The sequence below is a fragment of the Emydura macquarii genome, unplaced genomic scaffold (assembly GCF_026122565.2).
Source record: "Emydura macquarii macquarii isolate MOO-44397 ecotype Brisbane River unplaced genomic scaffold, CSIRO-AGI_Emac_v2 contig_587, whole genome shotgun sequence".
In the NCBI taxonomy this organism is placed as follows: domain Eukaryota; kingdom Metazoa; phylum Chordata; order Testudines; family Chelidae; genus Emydura; species Emydura macquarii.
In genome coordinates, this window is record NW_027130724.1 from 5,760,234 (window position 1) to 5,782,224 (window position 21,991).

At 44.6% G+C, this 21,991-nt stretch overlaps 1 protein-coding gene across 1 annotated transcript in view; it reads left to right on the forward strand.

The window, feature by feature from the left end:
* The window catches only part of BRSK2 (BR serine/threonine kinase 2), a 390,934-nt gene that overhangs the window by 347,986 nt on the left and 20,957 nt on the right, over positions 1–21,991 (forward strand). The window contains exons 15-19 of the mRNA XM_067540389.1: positions 828–1,035; positions 2,547–2,595; positions 9,348–9,471; positions 11,357–11,537; positions 12,878–12,967. Of these exons, the coding sequence (XP_067396490.1) occupies positions 828–1,035; positions 2,547–2,595; positions 9,348–9,471; positions 11,357–11,537; positions 12,878–12,967 (652 nt within the window). The remainder of the gene's footprint in view (positions 1–827; positions 1,036–2,546; positions 2,596–9,347; positions 9,472–11,356; positions 11,538–12,877; positions 12,968–21,991) is intronic.

Consider the following 21,991-nt stretch of genomic DNA (forward strand, 5'->3'; position numbering starts at 1 on the left):
ATTTGGCGTCTCTCTCTTTTTTCTCTCTGTTGTTTTGGATTTTTTTCCTTTTTCCTTTGTGTTACTTTTCTCTCTGTGGTTTTCCTTTGCTGATACATGGTTGGTTAATATAATAAAGCCTGTTATGACACTGTTGTTCTTGCTGCTGCCGCCGCCGCCACTGCTGCTGCTGTTGATTATGCTGCGTTCCCAGCTAACTGCATGTCTTTTTTTGTTTTTTGTTTGTTTGTTTTTTTGTTCTTGTTTCTTTGCACACCCTCCCACCCACCCTCCCCTTCACCTCCATCTCTCATCTCTCCTTGTGACATGATGCATCTTTATGACTTGAATGGGTTTATTCTGACTTTCCTTTCTCTGCTCGCCTGCTCTGTATGTGTCTCACTGTTCTCAATGTGCATGGACACCCTGCGTCTGTCTTGTAGCCTATCAGAAAGTTTTTCATCCCCCCTCAGACTCCTGATCTCCGTTTCTCCCCCCGACCCCAAGTCTCCTTGGACCCCGATGCTTGTAGGAACGCTTCCAGGCCTGGACATGTTCTCCAACCAAAGCCAACACTTCAGCCCAACCCAAAGACGCAGACTTTGCCATCCAAGAACAAATTGGCTGAAAAACCACTCCAGTCTACCAAATCCAACCCACTCCCGGCTAGCAAAGCCAACGCCCCCGCTTCCCAGAATCCCCCTGTGCAGAATGCTCAGGGCCGCCCACCCACTGCAGGCTTTAGCCCCCAGCTGGCCGTTCCTACAGTGCCGGCCAACCCTATGTCTCCTGTTAGATTACTCCCTTCTAGTACTGACCCAAGCACCAAATCTATCCCCATCATACAGGTCACCCCTCACCCCTCTCCAAGGGGAAGTCCCCTCCCTACCCCCAAGGGGACACCCGTCCATACGCCAAAGGAGAGTCCAGCAGGCACACCCAACCCAACACCACCATCCAGCCCCAGCATTGGAGGAATGCCCTGGAGGACACGGCTCAACTCAATCAAGAACAGCTTCCTGGGGTCTCCTCGGTTCCATCGCCGGAAATTACAAGGTGAGTCCATTCTCCAAATGAATGTGGATGTGCAGATTGGGGTGAGTATTCAGCAATGAACTGGCAACTGAGAATGACTCAGCAAATCTCATTTGCAGAGAAGTGAATATCAGTGCTGATGAAAATGAGAGATTTAGTGCAAGGCCAAGGCAAGTGTGGGTAGGTCTGTGCTAACTTCCACAGCACAGCTCCACTGCTGCACCTCAATCCTGGGCTGCAGCATCTCCTGCTATTCCAATCCTGAGTCCCCCGGCAGCTCTACCAATTGAGTTGTTATGACTTGCAGCATCACCTGCTATCCCCATCCGTTAGCCCCCTGGCAGCTCTGCCATTACACCTCAATCATTTCACCTTGCAGCATCTCCTGCTTCTTCACTCCTGAGACTAGAGCTCTGCCATTTCACCTTTAGTCTTGATCTGCAGCACCCCTACTATTCCAGGCCTAGCTCTCTCCCAAGCAGAGATGGTCAGTTGGTGGGAATAGAATGAGATTGTCCTTGTATCATGTAGCCTGTTTGTATAATCCTATTTAATTCTTTCTTTTCCTCCTGTGTGTAATTGGTGTAAACTTTCCCTTAATGTAATCAGTCTGTTTGGGATGTTATAGTTTTTAGAGACCCTGGAGATGAACAAGGCTATTTGCTTCAAGCTTCGGGTGGCCATTTCCTCTTTGGCAAAGGGCACCTGAAGTCACATGACTAACCCCAAATGCTTTCAGAATCTGCCCCCAGTTCCTTATGGTTTTATACTCAACGTATTGGAAATCTGTCCTGTGGAGAAAGGAGACTATCTAACATGCTAATGGAAGATCTAGAATATATGCCCTGTTTATCAAAGATTCTGTATCTGAGATGGCCAGGGAAGGACTGAGAACTGTGATGGTGATCCAGGGATCCTGCTCAGAGGAAAAGCTGATCAGCTAGTTTTCATTTTTGGCTAAGCAACCAACCAGTTCCTCTAATTGGAGCCCACTGGATTTTGTGCAAGGTGCTAACACAGTTGGACTGATGTAGCATCATTCCAACATCTCATTTGCACTTTGAAGAGTCTCCAGGGATTCCCTCTGTATTTTCAATGGATATGTGGAATCTTTAGATAAAAGGCACTGTACAAAGTATGAATATTAACCACTGATATTCATGTATTTATTAATAAGAAAAAAACAGTAGAAAGTGATTCAGACACCACAGTGATAAGCTCAGTCTAAGGACCTAATCCAAAGCATCTTGAAGCTAATGGGAGACTTTTCATTGACTTCAGTGGGCTTTTGATCAGGCCCTAAAAGCATCAATACCTTAGAGTAGAGTAGTCACGGTGATCTAGAAACACAAGACAAATGTTGAGACATGAGGACTGGCTTGCAGTTTTTAGGAGATGTAAGCATGGGGAAGAACAAAAGGGTATGATTCAAAGATTATTTCATTGGTCTAGAACTAGGAAGAGGAAGATCTATTTATTTACCATTTCCTTTTTCTCATTCCCTCTCTTTGTGTGTGTGTGCACGCATGCAGTACCTACACCAGAAGAGATGTCCAATTTAACCCCGGAATCTTCCCCAGAGTAAGTAATTCACCATGACACTACTTATCTCACCACTTTATGGTTTCATTCCTATGCCTAATGGTGTGATATGGTCACAGTCCATTCCTGGTCTTGAAGGGCTCTAACAAATCATCTAGATGTGGAAATGGCTCTTCCACTAGGGTCCATGGGCATAATTCAGTGTCCAATGAAGTCAATGCAAGTCAACAAGTGTGGATCAGGCTCCATGCAATCTCATCACTTGCTTTTGGGTGCTGAGCTTACCAGCTTTGAAACACCATTCTGCTCTCCCTCTCTCACGATTCCTGTGTTCCTCCAGCAGATCATTTTCTGGGAGGAAGATCTTGTAATTGGCCCTAATAGTGAAGTCACATGGCTTCCACGTAGTATAGCACCGTTTGTGTCCCAGGGACAGAGTGTGAAGAGTTATTCCTGGAGCAATCCGGAGAAGTCACTGCCTGTAATAGTGAATGCAATGTTAGCTCCCAGCAGCAGCGACAGGAGCTGCAGGGGCTATTTAATATTCACCATGTATGTTCCTAAAAATCAGTGCACAATTAAACAATTTCATTGCAAAAATGTGCGTCACTGCACGATGTGTTTGGAAGACCTTGCCAAAGAGCAGTGCTCCAAACACTTCCTAATATGTGCAACAGACGCCAAATTATTCCTTTTTATTTTCACAGCTTGTGTTTGTGCACCCGATGCCCATAGAATTTCCATGCCAACCGAGGCGATTTAGCCCTATCAGGAAATGTGCATGAAATATTCATGAGTCCTAGATAAAGATTTGGGGTCCAGAAATCTCTAATTGGAGGTAGTAGCATTGCCTTAACGGTTTTTCTAGTGCCAGAGCATCATACTGTGAAAGCTGAGCAGTCCATTTCCAATGCTGCACCAGCAAGGTGGGCGGGGAACAGTCAAGGCCAGAGGGAGGAGAAGGAGGAGTGGAGAGAGAGAGAGAGAGGTCTAGGACGAAAAATAGAACGAGTTGTGTATTTAAAGCATGGGATGTTTACTGCTGGGGGACTTAAGAAACCTTCATAAAGAGAACAGGTTCACACTGAAGAAATAAATGAAACACTCGTGTCAAATGGTCTTAAGATATTAAAGCTGAAAAAGCCTATAAGTGAAATTTCTTTCTTTCATTCTTTCTTTCTTTCTTTCTGTGTGCCAGTGGATGCTCCTGCCATCACTACTTCACACTGTTCCTTTAAGAGCCAGTGTGGTGAGGCAGTCTGTCAATTGAAGGCAGTTTGCATGCAAGTCCAGGCCCAAAGCCCTCTCTCCCTTTTCTGTATAATTGCTGAATTAATGAGTTCAACTGGGTTGCATCCTGCAATAAACATAATAAAACTCATAAAAAAAATAATGAACTGGATTTTACTTTCACCATAGATGTCTTGTTTCTCAGTGCCCACTTCCATATATCTTGGGTTGGTTTTTTTTCCCCTAAGAAAAAAGACATCTTCATCAAGAACTCTATTGACCTCATGTATTAGGTGATAAACGTGTTTCCTTTCTCTGTTATGGCATCTTTTAATGACTCTCATTCATTCAACAGTCCTGATGATTGGCTAATATGCCATGACATGTCTAGGGTAATGCTTGTTTTTTCTCTTATGGAAAAGTCCTCGAGAATTTATTAGCAATGAAACCTAAAGGGCTAGATTCTCAGCTTGTGTATTACATGTGAGTAGTCCCATTGGTATCAAAGGAGCTAATCATATGCCTAAACTGATGCTTGTGCTTAAGTATCTTGCTGAATCAGGGTCCAAATAAGGAGTTGGCCTGTAGGGTTCTAGACAAATTACTGTGGAAACATGTAGTTTTTTTAATAGAAAATAAAATTGTTTCTTCCTTTCTTAACCAGCAAGGATAGAATTCCCTATTAAATTTTATATGATCATTCAAAAAAAGCAATAGATAGGATATCACTATCTATTAAATCCTACCAGACTTTTCCATAAGGGACATATATTGTTCTATCCTCCAAAGACATCCCCTCCTTTCTCACTGCCCCCTTAAATACACCTTCCTTTTTCATCCATGGCTGTCAATAACAGCGAATTGACTTCCAGATGCTTCTTACAATGAGGTCATCTCTAGTTCCTTCTCCCAGCCCAGACACTCCCATGCTATCATATCTTTTTTACTTTAGTTCTCCTCTTCACCCCTACATACCATTCTCCCACCTTCTCTCTCCTCTTCTCATTCTACATTTTCCTTAGCTTTCTTTTAATCATCTTTTTGGTTCCAGTCCTGTACTACTTCCATCAGGCAGCCTCTCTCTCCCTCCCTCCATGATGTGGTACTGTCCTACTCAGGCCACCATGTCTCCCCACAGAAAATAGGCACTCCCAGCGATGATGCTTCATCTCTGGGAGCTCCTGTGCATAGTGATGCCACCCAACAAGGAGAGAGAGTGAATTTCATGGCAGCGACATTTGTTGATGACACCAAATCAACATGACTAGTCAAGGCTAAGGAAGGTGGCAAGGCTGTGCAGAAAGACCTATAGAAATTCAGAGCTATGAAACTGGACAACATGGTGGCAGCTGGAATTCAGTTTAAACCAGTGCAGACTAATGCACTATGGAAGGAACGGTTTGAACTAGACATATACACTGATGGGGTTGGGTCTTGAGAGACTTGAGTTCAATTCCCTACTCTTCCACAGCCTCCTTGTGTGACCTTGGACAACTCACTTCATCTTTTTATGCTTCAGTGCCTTCATCTGTACAGTGGGGTTAATAATATTCTCTGCCTCCCATCCTTGTTCTGTCTTGTGTATTTAGGGCAAGATTGTGACTTACACTACAGACTCCTGTGTAGGGGAGTAAGGGGAAGTAAGAGTCTGCTTTTCACCCCTGAATGGTCTACCTGGTCATCAGTGGGCGAGGAATGGGCAGCAATAGGGCTTCACCTCCCTGTCCCAATACACTGGTCTGCACAAGGGGTGTTGTAATTTTCTCCTGGTATATGCCAGGAGCAAACTTCTACCTTGCAGAGCAAGGGGGGAAGACAGGAGGGAAGTGCAGCTCTGAGAGTGAACAGTACCAGTTGTCATTTTAAATGTGCCTGGAAGGAACTGGATATTCCTACCCTGGAGTCTAGCAGGAGCTCTCCATGTGCCCTCTTCTGAACAAAGCAGAGGACAAGGCAATAGACTACATACCTCATGCTTCTCTCAGGATTGCCAGGTCTGTGTGTCAGTATAAAAAAAAAAAAAAAAAAGTATTGTTGCCCACTGAACCTGTGCCCACCAAGCACAGAATCTAAACCATGGCCCCTCCATAGCCTAGAGAGGGTTTTCCAGGTATGTGTGGGCTCCAAGGACCAACTACAATGGGGGAACTGAGTCTGTCAACACTCCTGCTGTTCAACCAGTTCTTGATAGGTTTTAAAAGAAAGAAATAATGAACAGGTCTATAACAGGGGTGGCCAAACTGTGGTTTGTGAGCTGCATGCGGCACTTTTACAGTTGAAGTGTGGCTCACGGAGCCCAGAGCCTCCATTCCCCACCTACCAGACTAGGGTGGGGAGCTCAGAGCTTCTGCCCTGCAGCAGCGTGGTGGGGATAGAGGATTCTGCCCAGCAGGGAGGGAGGTTTCAGGGGGTCAGTAAGTTTGGCCACCCCTGGTCTATAGCGTGTGTGTCCATAGCAAGACAGCTGAAAGGGAGAATTTGGTGGCTTTATTTACTGAGTGACAAGGGAGGGAAGCGAACAATTGTAAAGAATTAGGAAAGAGGGGAAAGCCTCCATCCTTGTTATTTAACATGAGAATGGACAAAGCACTGGAGAATATACTGTAACCCTGCAATCAGGCCTAGGGGATGCCCTTGACCCTGTGATGTTAGGTTTTTTCCATCTCAAGCTTCTACTGCTCTTAAAGCAACAAGGCTCAGTTTTCACACCTGGGCAGCCATCTGGTTGGTTTTACTCTGCAACTGAAGATCTCACATGCTTCCCCAGAGGAGTCCACCTATGCCAAGCCCCACCTTGAGAAAGAGACTGGCAGAAAGAAGAGAGGATTGTTAGTGCCAGTCCCCTTTGTACTCTAGGGATGAGGGGGAAGCTGGACTCTTCATACTAGATTTAGGGCTGGATCCTGGTGCTGCATGCCCTTGACTCTTATTAGCTTCAGTTGTATTTCAGGATGCTCAGCACCTCACAGAATCAGACTTTAAAGTGCAGTTCTACTCTGAAAAATGATGAAGTAGATGTGGTATCTTCTGACTCAGCAGGTCTGTTCCATGGTTACTTTCAGAGTCAGATCTGCTGACTTAGAGAGAAGTCAGTTTGTACTGTTTTCTGACTCTGCAGAGCCAGCACAGCGACGGGGGAATCAGCTGGAGTCTATTCCCTCTTGTGCATCACAAACAAAATTGTGTACTAAATTCCAGTCAGTTACAGGCAGTAAGGTGTCATAGGTGTCACTGTTGTCTTAAAGTGGCCTGCAAAGCCTTTGTTACTGGTGATAATTAATGAGAAGGAAAGAACTGAGCTGGACCCTGAGATCTCAGGCTGAGTTTGCAGGGCTGACAGCAAAAACCTTCATTATTGTACTTATAAATGGAGCCCTGTTGACCTGCAGTCCCTGAGAGAAACAGTAAATACAGAGACTCACGATGTGATTCTTTTTAAAAAGGTTATTTTACATAGCAGAGCCACATTTAAATAGTCACACCTTGTCCTACTCCAGAAGTGTGTGTGAGAGAAACTGGGTCCCAGCATTCAGTATACCCACTCCCCAGTTCAGCCTAGGAGAGCTAGAGTGTTTAAATGGATAACCAGGTGCAAACAGCTAATGATCAAAAGGCCCTTAACATGTAGGCACTGGTTGTCCCAGCTTTCCAGGGGGCCTACAAAGTTGTTCTGTCATTGTGAGGCACATGAGCTAATTAGTATGTAATTTCCTTTCGCACTGTAACCCTAGCTTCTTAACAACCCATTTAAATGAGAGGCCCTTTCTCTTTACTGCTCTCTGTGGTAATCTTTGGCTCACTGACTTAGTTGCAGCTGCCTATGAATATTTTAGGGAGTTATGGCTTTCCAGCCCACTTTTATGGAGGAGGGTGATTTACCAAACTGCAAGTGAATTCTTTTGCACTCTACTCTGCTTTTGGTCATCTGGGGTAGATGGAAACAGAAGCTGATTAACACTGAGCTCTCTTCCAGTGCTGATCTTTCCCTTGTGTGGATTAAATGGGCAATAACTAGATTAATTCCGTCCTTGGTGTAACTTGACTGATTTCAATGGAGTTTCCTCTGAGATTAATTTGACCCAACAAGTCTATGCCTGTGTCACATGACTGAAACTGTTTTCTCCCTCCACCACACTGTCTAGAGGAGCCACCCACTCCCCTCAAGCCGTGGCTAACCTCCCATTGATGTACGTGGCCCTGCATTTCTTCTGTAGTCCTTTTTACTCTAATAGAGAATGTTGATGAAGCAGTACTAGTGGAAATAATGCTGTCAATGTGAAAACAACAAAGTCATTTAATGTATGGTGGAATCAGCATTCAGTGCTTGAAGAAACAGCAGGGACTGGCCACCGTCTGTTAAAACCCTGAATGGTGGTTTGTGTACATTGATATCTCCCTCTTGATACTGGATGAAATTCATCCCGGGCAGAGGGCCCATGCTTTCCTTAGGTTTTCTTAAGTAATATTTTGCCCTCTGACATGGCAGCGTGGAGGATGTGAGAGACACCCAGAACAATACGGGTGTAATATATACTGTCACCCCAAGAGGAGGTCTTCAGGTTAGGAGCTTCTTGACTTCTAGAAAACCTCAAGTGGCCTGAGAGTAGGCTGGACTAACCTCCAAAAAATCCAGCGTATCAGTGTCACCAGCACCCACCATGATGCCAGAGGACACAGGAAGAGCCTTGCAGGGATCTCTGAGATCTGTATGCAGATTTTATATGCACTGTATAAAATGCAGTATTGATTAGTGTATTTGGTTCCCAACCTTTTTGGCTTGAGGGCCACAGATATCATTTATGTAACCCTGAAGGGCCACCAGTCTCTGCCAGCAGGCCCCCCCCCCCCCCGACCCCCACTGCAGCCAAATGGAAGGAGTTCAGTGAGGAGGCTGCCTCCTCACTGATCTCCCATCCCCCTAGCTGCAGCAAGGAAACCTCATGCACCCTATAGCCCCGTGCGCTTCACCTGGGTCCCTAGGCAGTGGCTCCCTTTTGCAGCCATGGGGATGGAAGGTCAGTGCTCCCCTCCCTCTGGCTCCAGCAGGGACCCCAGCACCTAGGGACCCAGGTGGAGCATTTTGCCATGCTCCCTACTACATCCAGGGGGAGAGGAGCATTGATCTCCCATCCTCTTGGTTGCAGCAAGGAGCCTGCACCAGTCTTTTAGCGCTGCGGAAACGCACTTCGCCTGGGTCCTTAGGCAGTGGCTGTCTTCTGCAGCCAGCAGGAGGTGAGCTGCAGGCCACTATGAAAGCCCCTGCGGGCCACTTTTGGCCCCTGGACCACAGGTTGGGAACCACTGGATTAGTGTATTTGGTTAGAACTGCAACAGCAGCTACTGGCTTTCCATTGAGAATCACACATGCTGCCGTAGTAAAACCACGTGATCCACAGTCTACTGTTTGATTGAGTTACATCACATCACCTGATGTAGCAGCATCACAGAGTAATGGAAACTCAGCATCCTTGTGTAATTTGCATGTTTGTCCAAATGCCAAGTGTCTAAGAAATGCTTTTCTGTTCTAAACCTTCCCCTTCTTTCTTTTTTCTTCATGTCAGGCTTGCCAAAAAATCCTGGTTTGGTAACTTTATCAACCTGGAGAAAGAAGAACAGATCTTTGTGGTCATTAAGGATAAACCACTAAGCTCCATCAAGGCTGACATTGTCCATGCTTTCCTTTCGGTAAGTCAATCTGGCACGTGCTATTGACTCATCTAGCCGTTCAATTCCAAGGACACCTTGAGACCACATATTCTTGGCAGGGCCCCCATATCCTGGAATTCCTCCCCAGTGTGTTCATTTCTGCAGCATATTCTTTGCTCATCTGTTTCCCACTTGAACCTGGCCTAATGAGGAACCGAATTTCCAAAGGGGACTCGCAAAGCACTAAAATGGAAAAGCCTTCCATGGACCTGCCAATACTTAAGATTTACATGCAGTCAGAGCTTAAAGTGCTGCTGCAGTGCCTAGAAAATCAGTTCCTTTAACTGACTGTTCCATAAGATTTATGCCACATTATTTTTCCCTTCTCCTTCTGGGTGCTGTGCTAATCCTCAGGGTGCTCTCTCCTTTGGGTGCTCCCCTACCCTTGCACCATGCAGGGAAATCGATCTCACCTCAGACTTTCTAGTCTTAATTTTAAATCTCCTCTGTCCTTTGCAGACATAGAAGGCTCATTTTTTCCTAGGCCAGGAGCATCAGTGATTGGGTGTGCTGTCTGTCTGCAGCTTAAGATCTCCACACCTGGGATCTTTGGGATTAGTGGGGGAGGAAACATCCCTTCCTCCCAGATACAGAGGCCTTATTCTCTCCCACCCAGAAGTAAAAATGAAGAAAATGTAAATGAGACTGAAATTGATTTGACAGATTTTTTTCATTCTAAGGGAGTTAGGTACATATTTTTTTTCGTTTGAGGAGAGGGTAGGGCTTAGTTTATTTTATATATTTTGCTAAATTACATTGTTTTTCTGCAGAAAGGCACTAATTTTCAATCTCTGTGATATATCTGCTGTAATGAATTCCATTCCATAGAACAGTCAAGATCCCTGAACCTTTTTGCATACGACATAGACCGATAAGCATGGGGTATAACTTAATAGCGTGTATCACCCACTGATAATGACCACTCATTTATTTAAACTATGCTTCTGCCTACATGAGGTCCGTGAATTCAGCTCTGCACATAGGACTGGTATATGGGCTTTTAGTGCCCAGTATTCACTGTGAATACCCCAGCTGCTCTCTCTCACAGCTGGCTTCTTAATTAAAGGTGATGCACCAACCTGCTGAATGAATGCTATGGGGCAGATTTTCAGAAGAATGCCATTCCCATTTAGGCACCCAGATAAGTGGCCAGATTGCCAAGATTTTTAGCATGTTGGGTGCTGAGCCTTTTTGGAATTCTGGTCCTGGCTGTAAATGCTGGGCACCTGAAAACCTGGCCCTGAACGGTTTTGAAACTCTGGCCACAAGTGGGAAGATCTTAGGAGAACCCTAGAGAGTCACTCAAAGACCTGTTTCCTACTGATGTGGGGAAGAAATGGGAAGTTAGGCTCTTCACAGATATATAATCCATGTGAAGATCCCAGGCTCTGGTCCTGTTTATCTGTCCAGGTCAGTTATCAAGTGTCCCTTTTCCTGGTCTCTCTTTGGTATCATGCTTTTAATTTTCTACCTCTACCTGATATCATTTGCCACTGAGCTGTGAGGATCTACTACTGGCCCTGGGAGATCTACTACTGGGTGATGTCAAAGGACCAATTATGCTCAGTTGTACAGCAGGGAGAGAGTTGTGCAGCAAGGGGAGTTCCTAAGTATGTCAGGTACTTCACCATTATGCACTCTTTAAATGTCACTTGATCCAGCAAAGTGTTGTGCATTCTTGTGAGGTGCTGAGTGCCTCAACTTGCACTGATTTTACAAACGTGCACAGCTCATTGCAAACACAGGAAGCAAATCTTTCCCTCTCTGATGGCTGGGGAGTCTGAGAGAGAGAGAGAGAGAAATTCTCCTTAAATAGAGTTTTTGCCCTCTGACCATATCATCCCCTACTGCCACCCTGTTTCAGATTCCCAGCCTCAGTCACAGCGTCATCTCACAGACAAGTTTCCGTGCAGAGTACAAGTCCACGGGAGGTCCTGCTGTCTTCCAGAAGCCAGTGAAGTTCCAGGTGGACATAACGTACACAGAAGGGGGTGAGGCACAGAAGGAGAATGGGATCTACTCAGTCACTTTCACGCTGTTATCAGGTAACCATGGCGCAGCTGCAGCCTGTGGGCAGGGTGACATTTGCCCTGCCAGGGGGAAGGCCGGAGCATGAGGGCAGACATGGGAGCAAAACAGATGACAGTCTAGAACTCAGGAAGAGAGGGAGAACTTGGGAGAGGAGGGTATTGGGAAAAAGAGTGATGATTTAGACATCCCATGGTTTGGACTGTGATGGGAATGCTGTGAGAGAAAGGGAAGGCCAAGGGGAGCAATTACAGTCGAATCTGATGCCATCATGGTCCGACAGATGCGTGTGCTAGAGTTGCTGCTGCTCCATGCATTTGATTTGAAATACTCCTATTGTCCTGCCTTATTGTGTCAGTATAAAAGAGTGTCTCTGAGCAAAGCACTCTGAAGCCACAGGGCTTTTTCCCTTACCCAGAACATAAGTAGCAGTGTAGCCACTCTGCTGTCTTAGCTGGCCACCTGGTACACCATGAGAGAGGCAGGCCAGTCTGACTAAAAACTGCAGAGCTTTGACTAACCTGGATTCTCTTCTGGGTCCTCTCCCCTTCCCTCCACCTTCAGACCTCTACCCCTTCCCCAAAGGCTGTGTGTAAATTTCCACCTCAAACAGATCCAGTATCAAAGCCAGCCATCTTGCCAGTGGCTGCACCAATCTAGCCTGTACACATGCAATTCCAGAGCCTCCCCTCCTCTCTAGGTATGTCTCTAGTCACCTTTCCCTCCTTTTGACACACACTTGCTCCCCACAGATTGGCTGTCAAGTGTGAGGGAGGAGAAATTTCTGATTTTAAATCCTGGGAGGTGGGAGGCATAGATCGTGTGGGGATGTGGGATGTGCACATAGATTTAGGCTGTTACTGCACCACTAGATTAGACAGGCTTGTCTTTTGTCAGATGGATACAGTTAGTGCTAGTGTCCAAACAAACTCCATTAGAATAGATTTTGAATGGATCTGACAATAGGAACCTTTGGAGGAGGGAATTGCTGTAATTCCCACTGAGAATCCTGATTCTGGAAGGCAAGAGAGCCATCTGAGGGAGGAGAGAAATTAAAAATGAAAACTAACCTCACATTTAGAAAACCAGCCCTCACAGTGTTTCAGATACTAGGATGGAAAAGGAGCATCTAAGCTAGACTCTTCCATGGACTCTTCCACATCATAGCTCTAAAGTGGTTCTTCTGTCACACAGCACCACCAGACCACAGGCACACTATCAGTCTGGTAATACCAGGGGGTGGGGGGGATTGAAGGGAAGATGTTTTTTATTCCTCCCCCTATGTTATGTTATGTGCCTTTCAGGGATATTCAGCTCCTGCTCTCTCACAGTTGTTTGTGTCTTTTCTCCCTCTCAGGTCCCAGCCGTCGATTTAAGAGGGTAGTAGAAACCATTCAGGCACAGTTGTTAAGCACACATGACCAGCCTTCAGTGCAGCAGTTATCAGGTAAGTTGTTTCCTCTGTTGAGTGCTTTGCTTCAGCAAGGACCTGAAGGTGAAGTGTCTCTCAGTACCGTGGGGGTTGGGGGTGCACATCTCTCTGATTGCGACTAGAAACTAACTTCATTCAGACAGAACAATAACTCTCCCTCATCCACACTACGCCTGCCTCCCACACTCCAACTCCAGTGTCTGAAGTGACTTCCCAAAGTGAGCAGCCCTTCCCACCCCCCACCCCAAGAGCATCTATATCCCCCTCAAAGGAAGAAGTTTCAGATTATCTGTAGCTCCAAAATCCTCAAATATTGGGAGATATTTTAAAATATACCAGATTAAAGACCCCTCTCAAATGCTGTGCAGTTAGGGGTTTCTACTCCTGGAATAAAGCTTGGAGCTGCCTTTGGCAAGCAGTTAGAACCAAGGGCTTTCTGAGGATGAGAAGATGGTTCCCAGCTATGGGTGGTGGTGTTAGACACCTGGCACAGTTGTTCTGCTGGTGTAGCCCTCGTAGTGTATTCAGGCTCTGTAGGAACTCAGCTTTCATTTTTTTTAAAAAGTAAGTTTCTAGCCCTAATGCTTCTTAACATACAAACAAACAAACAAAAACCCTTCCAAATTGGACCCAAGTTAACTAATTAATTAGTTAATGAATTAATGCAATGTCATCTTCCTGAGTCTGCAGTCAGCCTGAAATGGTCACTCAGAGGAGCAAACTGCCTCACTCCATTAAGCATCTTGGAATGTTCATTCTAATGATGACACTTCAAAATGTCAGCATTGCCTCTCATTGCTGCTCAGTTAAGAGGACAGAACAGGGAAAAATGTGAGAGTTGAAACCCCTGGGAAGGTTGGGAATGGGAAGTTACTGCAGGAAAGGAGATGCAGTGGGAGAAACAGAGGAGACACACAAAGACAGGGAAGAGAGAGACACATAGAGAAAGGAGGATGGGAAAGGAAGACATGGAAAGGGTAGAAATAATGGGGATAATGCTGACTCCATTAAAAATGTTAATAACTAAAAGATACATATACAGGCCAAATTCTATGCTTGACCTTTCTGTAAACTTGCCATTGACATGAGTGGGGGATTTGCTGGGGATTAAGGTGGATCTGAAGTCCTAAATTTATACCCTGGCCCATGGACTATAATTAAAAATGGAATTTGGCCCTCTTCAAGAATGGGTTTGATGTCCTTGTTCTAATGTTGTGGCAGGTGAGTGAGTTAAATCTAGAGGCAGTTCCATCTGGAGGGTCTATATGTAGAGATTTTCACAAGATGGATGTTGTCACTCAGTTTAGGACAGCTATTTCCCACCTTTCCTTCTCCTGCCAGTATTGCCTAGCCTTTTTTCCATGGTACTGTAGATTTCTTCACCACTGAATAGCCACTAAAGGAGATGGGAATGGCTGGAAGTCAAAAGCTAGATTTGTTTTAGGATAACTTACTCTCAAGAAGCCAAGTTTTTTTTTATTACTGTTCAGTCTTATGACATTAAACCAGACACCAGAAAGAAATGAGACTTTTCCCTCGCCCTACACCTGGTATCCTGCCCTCTCTGGTGGGGTTGTGGAAGTTGGGTAATAAGAGAAGCATCCTGTGGTAGAGATCTGTTCAGTTCAGACTAGTTCTGCCATCTCTGCTGCTGTTTGATTAAAGGTCCCCGTCTCCTTGCCACCAAGGGGAATAAATGTTCCCTCACCCTCAGCTGAGCAAACCCTGTTAATGAAATTCATGACCTCTCTAACCAGCACCCTGCCCTGGCCCTCTGTTCTTCATCTACTGAGACTAGCTAGAAAGCTTTAGACCCTATTTCTCACAACTGTGGAAAGCAGCCAGGGTATCTCCATTGGAGAGTCTTCTCAGTGATGTGATACCAAATACATCTGGCTGCCTAAGAAGTGGGGGAAAAGCATTCAGGACAAACAGTGCTGTGGGAAGTGGATCCAATATGCAGCTTTGCTCTCTCTCTCTCTAGAATGGGGAAATTAAATTATACATATAAAATCTTTTTCCTCTGTCTAAACCTTCACTAGAGTATCTCTTTGTAGTAATGGAAACCCAGCCCATTCCTTAACATCAGCTCCATGCCACCGAGAAGGAGGGATTACACATAGAAATCTAATGTACAACAGGAACAGAATGGGCGGGTTCCTGAAACTAAAAATGAGAATCACCTGGAGCAGGGTGGGGGAAGATTCCAGGCAACAGGGCACAGGAGAGACTGCAAGACACACAGTCCTGCAATCAAATATTCTGCTCAACAAGATGTGTGTGTTTTTCAGTTAGGAGAAAATGGACGCTGCTTGGAAAATTTAGATTGAAGTCTAGGGCCAGGAGAGAGGGAACATGCCAGGGTGAAGGAGAAAAGAGGATTGTTTGCATTAAGTTGGCTGGCAAGCCATGGAGCACATCTCCATCAGCTTGTCCATCAGCTAGTCCAAATGACCTCTGGGGCAGAAAAATTTGTCTTGGTGGGTGGCAGCCATGACAATCCTGGAATCGCTTCCCAAAACCTACCATTGGATTAGTCAACTGTCTCTCTGACTGGGAAGCAAAGATCATTCTGCTTCCTTCCTCTTTTCCCAACACCCGCAAAGGACGTGGGCAATCATGCTCCTAATGCCCATCAGCAAGGCTTGGGGCGGATGCTGTGCAGGCAGAGTGCTCAGCCACAGAAGTGGCGCCCAGGGGACGCCCTGCCTTGCTCATTCAAAAGGATAGTTTCTTAGAGAGGATCCAGGGGAGGACACAACTGAGAAGGAGGAGAGAGTGACACAGAGCTTGTCCATCCCCCATCCCCAGGAAACAAAACAAGTCGAAGAGCTTAGAGTTTAATGATTGAGGCCAGCAAGATAGGGCTGCTGGTCTTGTGGTGCTGGCTATGAGAAGGTCTGCCTGAACATTGTTAACACCCCATGTTGGGCATTGTCACCCTCTCCTGCGGCATGAATTTGTCCCCAATGCTGCTCCTGGTACCAGGTTGATGAGATTCACTGCCCTTGGCCTTTGCAGCACAGTGCAGTGGCTCACTTAACTATGCCTGTCTCCCCACCGACCCTGATCATTCCAGCACTTTTACTGCATTTATTGGATAAAACCTTACTTCACTAGGCGTCCCACTGAAAACAATGTGACTCTCAGAACCTGGTGCAGCTCAGCATGAGTAAGTCTGGCAGGATCTGTCCCTCTGCCTCCTGCTTGCTGTCACAGACCTACCAACTGTGAAGTCGTGTCCTTTGACTTCCAGGTCAGATACCATTATAGGTGGAGCCACTGGAGGCCCCTGTATGAACAAAGAGTGTACAAAGTGAGAGGATCAGTTACAACAGCTATAATTTAGAGTGGGATTACCCATCACTGAAGGTGTCTCCAATTCCATCAGTGTAAGCGAGAATTTTTAAGCTCATGACACTGATGTTTGTTCTCTCTCCTGCCTCTCTTTGATCCACTAAGTGACATGCAAGCCCACTAAACCAGCCGGCCTGGGTTTCAGAACAGGACACACCTTTCTCTGTCTCTCATTTCCCTGAGTTCACATTAGCATTTGTAGCTGTTGCATTGTCTGTGTGTGTGTCTGGTTTAGGTGGGTGTGTTTCTGTGTCACACATCTGCACCCTCTGGTCTCACTCCCTAGCTAGTTTCCTCCCTTCGCACCCTCATTCTGCTTCTTGGGACTCATTTTGTTTATTCCCTCTCAACTTTTCTGAAGCCAGAAAATACTCCCTCACCCCAGTTAAATACCTCAATAAATGAAGTCCGTAGTAGAAATTAAATTAATATATTAAAACTCCAGTCAACGTCAGAAAGAGAGTCCAACTGGCCAATGTCAGTCCAACACACTAGCCTTCTCCCCTAGTGGTGGAAGGAATTAATTCCCATATATTCTAACTGCTGGGACAACAGCAACATCAATAAATCCATTATGCTCTGCCCTGAAAGGACCACTCTGTCCTGGGGCGAGAGAGAAGAATACCATCTCCCTGGGCATTCAGCCTAGATCCCACTCCACACATTGCTCTACCTGTGGTATTCAAACTTGACTTAAACAAGGCCACCCTCTGCTGGGACAAAAGGATCTCCATGGGGGAAAATATCTCAGCTCTTTGCCTTTGTCTCCATCCAGTACAATCTCTGCTAAAGTATACTCCACTTTCCTTTGATGCATTCTTACACTGACTAATAAATACAGGTGGTAAATGGGGTATCTGCCAGAACTAACAGTGATCATCTCACTGGGCATCAGTTTTTCCCTCATTAGCATTTCCTTTCCTTCCTGAGGCTTGTTCCTTGAGAAGGGAGTTCTCCACATACCCACTTTGTCCCGTTTTCTGGGCAAACAGCATTGCATCTCTGCAGTAGACATTCGCTTCTTTGTTTATTTTTTTCTACTTTATATCAGTTTTTAATCTTTTGGTGCCTGATGGCTTCAGAGCTTCTCAGTGTGACAGTTGACACACACACAAACCTCAAAATAGAGCCTATATAGATGCTTTCTGCCATATCTCTACTTCTATCCAGTTTATATGTTTGCACTATTCTTTTGTACTGGTATATTAACTATGTAGAATAAATGCTGTTTCAATGACTGAAGTAGCTTTATTAGTTGATAGGCTTTTACAGCTGTGAATTCACATTTTGCTCAGGAGCTGTAAGAAACTGAAAGATTACCTAGGAAGGTGAATATGAAATTTGCAACATCCAAATGGTGTAAAAGGAATTGCAGATTTTCATCATCAGTCTAGAAAGAAAGAGTAAATAACAACTGAGCATTAGGAATTTACAAGGAAGTAATTCCACCAAGGGAGTTCTGGTGAAGATCTAAACCATAAAAATTAAATACAAGCATCCAGATCCTGGGGGAGAGAATTATACACTTCAGACAAGCACCCAAAAACTGGGAAACGTACCTGAGCTACCCTGGAGCTGAGCAATTCCTGCAGGGTGCTATGCATCTTCCTCTCCCTTGAAGCTAATGGGAATCAAGGACACTCACCACCTTGCAGGAGATGCTTAGCACTTCGTAGGATCAGGTTTTGGTCTGGAAATCTCACAGCAACAATCTCTTGCCTGATATTTCCTGAACTTCCAGGGTTAGCAGAAGTCAGAAATAACAGAAAACTGGACTTTTTTTCAGGCAAATATAGGAAACACAGAAACATAAGAGAATGTAAAGAAAAAAGAAAAGAGTAAAAGAAAAGTTAACAGAACTTTATTAAAATAATAATCATAGTTAAAAAAATTAGGTTCCAGGGCTGCTCTGAATTTTGACGCAAACCAGTTTATCCATATCCTCATGAAACACACTGGATTTAGTTTATAACAGGGTCTTTGTTAAATCAGACATCTGATTGGCTGCAGGAGTCTCCTATCCTTACACTGTACCCAAGTACCCAAGATCAAAAAGGTCATGAACCAGCACAGATATTATTTAATTAACATTTACTGCACACTTTAAGAAGTGTAGTTACGTGACACACTCACGCTTCTCCGATGGCTGAAGACACTTGAAATTTGGCCTTATTTGCCTCATAAGACATCTGGATCATGCAGACATTGAGTTATGGATTATTATCCATGGACAGAAAGCTGGCTGCAGACAATTTGCTGGGTTGGTTTTTTTAAATGCTGTATCGATAAAAATGCTATTTAAATTCTTGTAATCTAGAATATTTATTAGGACAAACAGTATGATAGAAATGACTGAAACTATTCAAACAATTGCTATAAGGGAGACAGGGAAGAGATTTTTAGCCACTCAGTGTTTAACTGATGTCCTCTGTCCTACAATTTCCAGAATGCAGCTGTGTGGTGTTTTAAAAAAAAAAAAAAAAAAAAATCTCATAATTCATGAGGCAGACATCAGAACTAAACATGGATACTTGTGCAATTACTGGTACCATACAACATATAAAAATGCAGTTACTGTAGTTTTGGGTGAACATTATTTGGAAGCAAAATGAGTTTTTGTTTTTGCCCTCCAGATATTTTTCCATGCTCCTGTAATTCTAAAAGAGTTCTTGCAATTTTCCCTATCCATCACATACAGGTCTATAACCTGAATTAATATTTTAGAAACAAAAATATTGTATAATGCCCAAGATATTAAAGCTCAAAATGTATCCACAAGGCCACATGACAATAATTTTCTTTTTTGGCTTGTCTTCTTGCATTCTAATTACAAAATTAAAGTATATACAGCAATTACACAATTAGATGGATTTAAATCAGATTGCAAAAACATCTATGATAATGGACCACAAATTACTTTTAAAAAATAAACAATATTCGCACAAAATATCCATTCAAAGTTACATTAAGTTTTTGAGGCAAATCCACAGATGCATGGAAATATCCATTTCAGGAGAACCCGCTCAGGAACTAACTCCCAATGCATTACCAAAACATGCCCCTTTGTGTGTGGAGTGTTGGTGGCTGAGGGTCCAGTCCTATTCCTTTGGAAGTCCATGGAAAGACTCCCACTTCACTTCACTAAAGTCAGTGGGAGTTGAATCAGCACTTAAAAGCATGGAAATTCCCATTTAAGAATTAGTCTTCAGTTCCTTAAAGGACTGAATCTGCTAATCATTGACTAAATTCCCAGACTTTACCAATATGTGGTGAATGCCCCCAACAGCTAAACAGAAGGGGAATATACCATTATACATCAGGGACCTGATCCAATACTAACTGAAATCAATGGGAACTTTTCCATGGATATCATTGGGCTTTGGAACAAGGCCTATGAGCCATATTCATCCCTTGTGTTACTCCACTGAGTGGAGTTAAACCAAAGATGGATCCGGCCCAGCTAATGTAAAACCATTTTAGCTTAGGTCCTGCAATATCTCTTAAGAACTCAGAGCCAAATTCATCCAAAATGTAAATCCAGTGAAGTCAGTGGATTTATTCCAGGGAATAAATTATGCCTTCTGTACCTCAAGTTGCCTCATTGGTAGAATGGGGATAATAAAACTAAGCTACCTCACAGAGCTGTTGTGAGGATTAATGGTTGTATAGGACTTTGAATAGGTAGAACACTATGGCATAGAAATCCTCCTCCAGCCCCATTTGGATCACTGGTCCTGCTTAATATCCCAACGTGCATTTGTGTTGGTGGCATTACTTCAACCAGAGGACATAGCTGGGGCCTGTTCCTGCTCTGGGGGAGAATGGGGGGTGTTAGGTGAGTGCCATAGTAGGTTTGACTATATTGTGCAATTTTGTGAAGTTTATGATAGAGATGGGAGTTGGCAATCTGGATCCAGATTCTAGGCCTCAGTCCCATCACTGGTTTGTAATATTATTTAATATCCAAAAGGTATAAAATAACATTAAAAAGAAAAACCTTTGTAGATCCAGACTACATAGTAAGACAGGCACTTCTCTGACAAACACCCCTCACCCCATCCCTCTCTGACATGGTAAAACATCACCAGCTTGCCAAGGTGTCCCTCAGAACAGGAGCAGGCAATGCAGGTGCGGCTGGCTTCTGTGGGTAATGATGAAGGATGAAGTTTTAATTGAATAACGTGCTGTGGGCCCTTGTTAGCCTGGCTGTTCGAGGCCTTGGGCACGGTTTGCGGCAGCTGAGGAAGTTCTATCCAAACTGTTTGCAGACTCACCTTTGGTGTCCTAGTAAATTCTAAATTTTGTTAGGTAATTTCAGCAAGGAACATAGTTTGTGTAGCACATCCATGGGAATGTGTGTACATCTACACTCCTATCCTCACACTGTGAAGGGCAGGATGGCCAAGGAGCCTAAAGGATAATTAAACCTCCTGGCCCCTCTCACATGCCTGATCCCCTTCTCTTAGGTCCCCTTGTCCCCTGATTCCTTCCTGTGAGCCCCGTCTCACAGACCCCATGCCGTAGGCCTCCATCATAATCCCTATCCCCTCTTCCTAGCCCCTCTCATACACCCTATTTCTCCTCTGCTCCCTGATCCCCTTCCTTCTTTCCCTCTTCCCCAATCCTAATCCTCTTTCAGGAACCTCCCGTGCCTCATGGGCATTATTTCTCTGACACCTCTGCCAGCCAGACTCTAATCTTTGTATGGGGGATTGCTGGAGGTTCTTCTGTGCTGCTCCGAGCAGTGCCAATGGACCCAAAATGCTCTCCCTTTTCCATGGTCTCTAGAAAACACCTACTGTGATCTTTGGTTAACATCAGGGAAGTATCTTACTCAGACACATAGTGCCCTGGATGTTCTTTTTTTAATTACTTTTCTCAGTATTCTGTGGAAAGGGGAGCTGACAAATTACCCAGGCCTGCCCCTTTTTGGCTGCCATGCTGTGGTGTTGATCATGGAGAACATGTGAAAGGTGCAGTTTGGAGGTGTCTAGCATTCAGGGATTTTACATTCAGGAATTTTATATATATATACAAACACACATACAGGAAGCCTATCAACTTGGGTATCTAACTGCTGGTAGAGAGTCAGAGCAAGAAGAGACCTTAAACTGACTTCAGTGCATTAGAAATCATCCAGCTTCTTGGCAGCCAGTGGGCACTCAGGATTGCCCATCATTCTGAAGCCACCATCCTGGGTTCTGAGCGCTGGTCCCTGAATGCCCGGGCATCCAGAATACTGATGGATTGGGGATGAGTTTGCCTGATGGAAGGTTCCTTATGATCATGTTCCACTTGGGTGGTCTTTCTGCATTAACACTTCCATTTATTCTACCTTCTGCACCCTAGTTTTCTGGATTTGGTTTAGAAGCACTTAGATGCTATGGTGATGGGAGCTATAGGCAACTTTGATAGAAAACGTACATAAAATGATTTAGGGCCAGATTCTGCCACCCTTTTACATTAAGCAGAACCTTAGTCTGTGAGTAGTTCCTTTAAAATCAGTAGGAGTGAGGGACACTCCATCTGAGTAAGGGAGGCAGAATTAGGGCTGAAAAGATATCCCTTTGGGTATATGAGATGATTTTGGAGCGGGGGGGAAGGTCTCATACAAAATAGCATGATGGGCTCCCACAATGGTGGTACTGCACAGATCAGCTGCTTAGACACCATCTTGATTTT